The 7,500-nt window shown below is 60.1% G+C and overlaps 1 protein-coding gene across 1 annotated transcript in view; it reads left to right on the top strand.

Annotated features, from left to right (window-relative positions):
• LOC311322081 (von Willebrand factor D and EGF domain-containing protein) overlaps positions 1-7,500 on the top strand; it is a gene marked incomplete at both ends in the record, with an annotated part of 72,987 nt that overhangs the window by 38,861 nt on the left and 26,626 nt on the right. Inside the window, 1 exon segment of the mRNA XM_084454091.1 lies at positions 1,811-1,915. Within this exon segment, the coding sequence (XP_084310217.1) occupies positions 1,811-1,915 (105 nt within the window).

The raw sequence follows: 7,500 nt of genomic DNA, 5'->3' as shown, positions 1-7,500 counted from the left end.
CAAGAGCACAAGGTGTTTTCTGACTGAAGGAAGCATTAGCATAAATCTAACCGCCAGAGCGCCGCGGGGGGGTCCCCCAAGGTGGGCTCAAAGTCAGATCTGCTGGCTCAAATAGATGACTTCAGCCTGGCCGCCAGGATTAGACCCACATTACCCCTCAGCCTCATCCATCTAGCAGGCGCTAGCCCCACATTACCCCCCAGCCTCATCCATCTAGCAGGCGCTAGCCCCACATTACCCCCCAGCCTCATCCGTCTAGCAGGCGCTAGCCCCACATTACCCCCCAGCCTCATCCATCTAGCAGGCGCTAGCCCCACATTACCCCCCAGCCTCATCCGTCTAGCAGGCGCTAGCCCCACATTACCCCCCAGCCTCATCCATCTAGCAGGCGCGGGGGGATTGCACCGTTGCCCGTACGAGTGCTGGCTGTGTTTGCATTGGGATCTGTAGAAGATGGCTAATTATGTTTTAGCATGAAATCGATTATGTTAGCGAGGAGTTAAGCTGCTTGGTTCCATGTTTATGAAGCGCTCTGTTCTCAGGGAACGATGAGAGGATCGTTTGCAGGAAGAACATCCCCACCTGTATTAGAGAGATGCACACACACACAACATCCCCACCTGTATTAGAGAGATGAACACACACACAACATCCCCACCTGTATTAGAGAGATGCACACACACACAACATCCCACCTGTATTAGAGAGATGCACACACACACAACATCCCCACCTGTATTAGAGAGATGCACACACATCCCCACCTGTATTAGAGAGAGGCACAACATCCCCACCTGTATTAGAGAGATGCACACAGATCCCCACCTGTATTAGAGAGATGCACACAACATCCCCACCTGTATTAGAGAGATGCACACACATCCCCACCTGTATTAGAGAGATGCACACACATCCCCACCTGTATTAGAGAGATGCACACACATCCCCACCTGTATTAGAGAGATGCACACACATCCCCACCTGTATTAGAGAGATGCACACACATCCCCACCTGTATTAGAGAGATGCACACAGACACAACATCCCCACCTGTATTAGAGAGATGCACAACATCCCCACCTGTATTAGAGAGATGCACACAACATCCCCACCTGTATTAGAGAGATGCACACAGACACAACATCCCCACCTGTATTAGAGAGAGGCACACAACATCCCCACCTGTATTAGAGAGATGCACACAACATCCCCACCTGTATTAGAGAGATGCACACACATCCCCACCTGTATTAGAGAGATGCACAACATCCCCACCTGTATTAGAGAGATGCACACAACATCCCCACCTGTATTAGAGAGATGCACACACATCCCCACCTGTATTAGAGAGAGGCACAACATCCCCACCTCTATTAGAGAGAGGCACACAACATCCCCACCTGTATTAGAGAGAGGCACAACGTCCCCACCTGTATTAGAGAGATGCACAACATCCCCACCTGTATTAGAGAGATGCACACACACACTTTTTTTCAGTTCCGATTCTGATACCAGGATTTGGATATCTGCCGAAACCGATCCGATACCGATACTAGGTGTCTTTTTTCTTGAATTATTATTTTTCACTTAATCACCGATATTGCAGAGCGAAGCAGTGAGCTCGCTAGATCGGGATGGTCATACCAGGCTATCTCTAACCTGCACCAGACCATCTGATACCTGATCTAAATATGGGACGGGTGCCTCCCGAACCTGTATCAGACCATTGATGTGTCTGGTTCCCCAGCGCAGAGAGACTGGGGAGGCCGTTGGCTCAGACCAGAATCAACCTCTCTTCCTCCTGTGTCAGGTGACCAACGACGGGTCCCAGTACAGCCAGGCCAGGGTGCTGACGGTGTACGACGGCGTGTGTCAGGTCTGCCAGGCGTCGGGCTCGGGCCTCTGTAAGTTAAAGGTAATCCTGTACACTGAGAACCATTATCCCAGTATGTCCCCCCCCAAACCATGATCCCTCCCAGTATGTCCCCCCCCAAACCATGATCCCTCCCAGTATGTCCCCCCCAAACCATGATCCCTCCCAGTATGACCCCCCCAAAGACCATGATCCCTCCCAGTATGTCCCCCCCAAAGACCATGATCCCTCCCAGTATGTCCCCCCCAAAGACCATGATCCTCCCAGTATGTCCCCCCAAAGACCATGATCCTCCCAGTATGTCCCCCCCAAAACCATGATCCCTCCCAGTATGTCCCCCCCAAACCATGATCCCTCCCAGTATGTCCCCCCCAAACCATGATCCCTCCCAGTATGCCCCCCCAAACCATGATCCCTCCCAGTATGTCCCCCCCAAGACCATGATCCCTCCCAGTATGTCCCCCCAAACCATGATCCCTCCCAGTATGTCCCCCCCAAACCATGATCCCTCCCAGTATGTCCCCCCCAAACCATGATCCCTCCCAGTATGTCCCCCCCAAAGACCATGATCCTCCCAGTATGTCCCCCCCAAAGACAAAGATGGGGTTTGGAGGATGTGTTTTGTAGTAATAAGAGGTTGAAGAACAGCGCGCCGTGCGCAGGGCTGCCAGGGTAGAGGAGTGGGCTGGTCAGCAGGGTAGAGCAGTGGGCTGGTCAGCAGGGTAGAGCAGTGGGCTGGTCAGCAGGGTAGAGCAGTGGGCTGGTCAGCAGGGTAGAGCAGTGGGCTGGTCAGCAGGGTAGAGCAGTGGGCTGGTCAGCAGGGTAGAGGAGTGGGCTGGTCAGCAGGGTAGAGGAGTGGGCTGGTCAGCAGGGTAGAGGAGTGGGCTGGTCAGCAGGGTAGAGCAGTGGGCTGGTCAGCAGGGTAGAGGAGTGGGCTGGTCAGCAGGGTAGAGGAGTGGGCTGGTCAGCAGGGTAGAGCAGTGGGCTGGTCAGCAGGGTAGAGGAGTGGGCTGGTCAGCAGGGTAGAGGAGTGGGCTGGTCAGCAGGGTAGAGGAGTGGGCTGGTCAGCAGGGTAGAGCAGTGGGCTGGTCAGCAGGGTAGAGCAGTGGGCTGGTCAGCAGGGTAGAGCAGTGGGCTGGTCAGCAGGGTAGAGGAGTGGGCTGGTCAGCAGGGTAGAGCAGTGGGCTGGTCAGCAGGGTAGAGGAGTGGGCTGCCAGGGTAGAGCAGTGGGCTGGTCAGCAGGGTAGAGGAGTGGGCTGGTCAGCAGGGTAGAGCAGTGGGCTGGTCAGCAGGGTAGAGCAGTGGGCTGGTCAGCAGGGTAGAGCAGTGGGCTGGTCAGCAGGGTAGAGCAGTGGGCTGGTCAGCAGGGTAGAGCAGTGGGCTGGTCAGCAGGGTAGAGGAGTGGGCTGGTCAGCAGGGTAGAGGAGTGGGCTGGTCAGCAGGGTAGAGGAGTGGGCTGGTCAGCAGGGTAGAGCAGTGGGCTGGTCAGCAGGGTAGAGGAGTGGGCTGGTCAGCAGGGTAGAGGAGTGGGCTGGTCAGCAGGGTAGAGCAGTGGGCTGGTCAGCAGGGTAGAGGAGTGGGCTGGTCAGCAGGGTAGAGGAGTGGGCTGGTCAGCAGGGTAGAGGAGTGGGCTGGTCAGCAGGGTAGAGCAGTGGGCTGGTCAGCAGGGTAGAGCAGTGGGCTGGTCAGCAGGGTAGAGGAGTGGGCTGGTCAGCAGGGTAGAGGAGTGGGCTGGTCAGCAGGGTAGAGCAGTGGGCTGGTCAGCAGGGTAGAGGAGTGGGCTGGTCAGCAGGGTAGAGCAGTGGGCTGGTCAGCAGGGTAGAGGAGTGGGCTGGTCAGCAGGGTAGAGCAGTGGGCTGGTCAGCAGGGTAGAGCAGTGGGCTGGTCAGCAGGGTAGAGGAGTGGGCTGGTCAGCAGGGTAGAGCAGTGGGCTGGTCAGCAGGGTAGAGGAGTGGGCTGCCAGGGTAGAGCAGTGGGCTGGTCAGCAGGGTAGAGGAGTGGGCTGGTCAGCAGGGTAGAGCAGTGGGCTGGTCAGCAGGGTAGAGCAGTGGGCTGGTCAGCAGGGTAGAGCAGCGGGCTGGTCAGCAGGGTAGAGCAGTGGGCTGGTCAGCAGGGTAGAGCAGTGGGCTGGTCAGCAGGGTAGAGCAGTGGGCTGGTCAGCAGGGTAGAGCAGTGGGCTGGTCAGCAGGGTAGAGCAGTGGGCTGGTCAGCAGGGTAGAGGAGTGGGCTGGTCAGCAGGGTAGAGGAGTGGGCTGGTCAGCAGGGTAGAGGAGTGGGCTGGTCAGCAGGGTAGAGCAGTGGGCTGGTCAGCAGGGTAGAGCAGTGGGCTGGTCAGCAGGGTAGAGGAGTGGGCTGGTCAGCAGGGTAGAGCAGTGGGCTGGTCAGCAGGGTAGAGGAGTGGGCTGGTCAGCAGGGTAGAGCAGTGGGCTGGTCAGCAGGGTAGAGGAGTGGGCTGGTCAGCAGGGTAGAGCAGTGGGCTGGTCAGCAGGGTAGAGCAGTGGGCTGGTCAGCAGGGTAGAGCAGTGGGCTGGTCAGCAGGGTAGAGGAGTGGGCTGGTCAGCAGGGTAGAGCAGTGGGCTGGTCAGCAGGGTAGAGGAGTGGGCTGCCAGGGTAGAGCAGTGGGCTGGTCAGCAGGGTAGAGGAGTGGGCTGGTCAGCAGGGTAGAGCAGTGGGCTGGTCAGCAGGGTAGAGCAGTGGGCTGGTCAGCAGGGTAGAGCAGCGGGCTGGTCAGCAGGGTAGAGCAGTGGGCTGGTCAGCAGGGTAGAGCAGTGGGCTGGTCAGCAGGGTAGAGCAGTGGGCTGGTCAGGTAGAGGAGTGGGCTGGTCAGCAGGGTAGAGCAGTGGGCTGGTCAGCAGGGTAGAGCAGTGGGCTGGTCAGCAGGGTAGAGCAGTGGGCTGGTCAGCAGGGTAGAGGAGTGGGCTGGTCAGCAGGGTAGAGCAGTGGGCTGGTCAGCAGGGTAGAGCAGTGGGCTGGTCAGCAGGGTAGAGCAGTGGGCTGGTCAGCAGGGTAGAGCAGTGGGCTGGTCAGCAGGGTAGAGCAGTGGGCTGGTCAGCAGGGTAGAGGAGTGGGCTGGTCAGCAGGGTAGAGGAGTGGGCTGGTCAGCAGGGTAGAGGAGGCTGGTCAGCAGGGTAGAGCAGTGGGCTGGTCAGCAGGGTAGAGCAGTGGGCTGGTCAGCAGGGTAGAGCAGTGGGCTGGTCAGCAGGGTAGAGGAGTGGGCTGGTCAGCAGGGTAGAGGAGTGGGCTGGTCAGCAGGGTAGAGCAGTGGGCTGGTCAGCAGGGTAGAGGAGTGGGCTGGTCAGCAGGGTAGAGCAGTGGGCTGGTCAGCAGGGTAGAGCAGTGGGCTGGTCAGCAGGGTAGAGGAGTGGGCTGGTCAGCAGGGTAGAGCAGTGGGCTGGTCAGCAGGGTAGAGCAGTGGGCTGGTCAGCAGGGTAGAGCAGTGGGCTGGTCAGCAGGGTAGAGGAGTGGGCTGGTCAGCAGGGTAGAGCAGTGGGCTGGTCAGCAGGGTAGAGCAGTGGGCTGGTCAGCAGGGTAGAGCAGTGGGCTGGTCAGCAGGGTAGAGCAGTGGGCTGGTCAGCAGGGTAGAGCAGTGGGCTGGTCAGCAGGGTAGAGCAGTGGGCTGGTCAGCAGGGTAGAGGAGTGGGCTGGTCAGCAGGGTAGAGCAGTGGGCTGGTCAGCAGGGTAGAGCAGTGGGCTGGTCAGCAGGGTAGAGCAGTGGGCTGGTCAGGTAGAGGAGTGGGCTGGTCAGCAGGGTAGAGCAGTGGGCTGGTCAGCAGGGTAGAGCAGTGGGCTGGTCAGCAGGGTAGAGCAGTGGGCTGGTCAGCAGGGTAGAGGAGTGGGCTGGTCAGCAGGGTAGAGCAGTGGGCTGGTCAGCAGGGTAGAGCAGTGGGCTGGTCAGCAGGGTAGAGCAGTGGGCTGGTCAGCAGGGTAGAGCAGTGGGCTGGTCAGCAGGGTAGAGCAGTGGGCTGGTCAGCAGGGTAGAGCAGTGGGCTGGTCAGGTAGAGGAGTGGGCTGGTCAGCAGGGTAGAGCAGTGGGCTGGTCAGCAGGGTAGAGCAGTGGGCTGGTCAGCAGGGTAGAGGAGTGGGCTGGTCAGCAGGGTAGAGCAGTGGGCTGGTCAGCAGGGTAGAGCAGTGGGCTGGTCAGCAGGGTAGAGCAGTGGGCTGGTCAGCAGGGTAGAGCAGTGGGCTGGTCAGCAGGGTAGAGGAGTGGGCTGGTCAGCAGGGTAGAGCAGTGGGCTGGTCAGCAGGGTAGAGCAGTGGGCTGGTCAGCAGGGTAGAGGAGTGGGCTGGTCAGCAGGGTAGAGCAGTGGGCTGGTCAGCAGGGTAGAGCAGTGGGCTGGTCAGCAGGGTAGAGCAGTGGGCTGGTCAGCAGGGTAGAGGAGTGGGCTGGTCAGCAGGGTAGAGCAGTGGGCTGGTCAGCAGGGTAGAGCAGTGGGCTGGTCAGCAGGGTAGAGCAGTGGGCTGGTCAGCAGGGTAGAGGAGTGGGCTGGTCAGCAGGGTAGAGGAGTGGGCTGGTCAGCGTGTGCAGGGTAGAGCAGTGGGCTGGTCAGCAGGGTAGAGCAGTGGGCTGGTCAGCAGGGTAGAGGAGTGGGCTGGTCAGCGTGTGCAGGGTAGAGGAGTGGGCTGGTCAGCAGGGTAGAGCAGTGGGCTGGTCAGCAGGGTAGAGCAGTGGGCTGGTCAGCAGGGTAGAGGAGTGGGCTGGTCAGCAGGGTAGAGGAGTGGGCTGGTCAGCAGGGTAGAGGAGTGGGCTGGTCAGCAGGGTAGAGCAGTGGGCTGGTCAGCAGGGTAGAGGAGTGGGCTGGTCAGCAGGGTAGAGCAGTGGGCTGGTCAGCAGGGTAGAGGAGTGGGCTGGTCAGCAGGGTAGAGGAGTGGGCTGGTCAGCAGGGTAGAGGAGTGGGCTGGTCAGCGTAGAGGAGTGGGCTGGTCAGCAGGGTAGAGCAGTGGGCTGGTCAGCAGGGTAGAGGAGGCTGGTCAGCAGGGTAGAGGAGGCTGGTCAGCAGGGTAGAGGAGTGGGCTGCCAGGGTAGAGCAGTGGGCTGGTCAGCAGGGTAGAGGAGTGGGCTGGTCAGCAGGGTAGAGCAGTGGGCTGGTCAGCAGGGTAGAGCAGTGGGCTGGTCAGCAGGGTAGAGCAGTGGGCTGGTCAGCAGGGTAGAGGAGTGGGCTGGTCAGCAGGGTAGAGGAGTGGGCTGGTCAGCAGGGTAGAGCAGTGGGCTGGTCAGCAGGGTAGAGCAGTGGGCTGGTCAGCAGGGTAGAGCAGTGGGCTGGTCAGCAGGGTAGAGCAGTGGGCTGGTCAGCAGGGTAGAGCAGTGGGCTGGTCAGCAGGGTAGAGGAGTGGGCTGGTCAGCAGGGTAGAGCAGTGGGCTGGTCAGCAGGGTAGAGCAGTGGGCTGGTCAGCAGGGTAGAGGAGTGGGCTGGTCAGCAGGGTAGAGCAGTGGGCTGGTCAGCAGGGTAGAGGAGTGGGCTGGTCAGCAGGGTAGAGCAGTGGGCTGGTCAGCAGGGTAGAGCAGTGGGCTGGTCAGCAGGGTAGAGCAGTGGGCTGGTCAGCAGGGTAGAGCAGTGGGCTGGTCAGCAGGGTAGAGGAGTGGGCTGGTCAGCAGGGTAGAGCAGTGGGCTGGTCAGCAGGGTAGAGCA

The sequence above is a fragment of the Borostomias antarcticus genome, assembly GCF_949987555.1.
Source record: "Borostomias antarcticus genome assembly, chromosome: 19".
In the NCBI taxonomy this organism is placed as follows: Eukaryota; Metazoa; Chordata; class Actinopteri; order Stomiiformes; family Stomiidae; genus Borostomias; species Borostomias antarcticus.
Note: the sequence above shows the minus strand (reverse complement) of the source record. Positions and strands in the feature narration are given on the sequence as shown.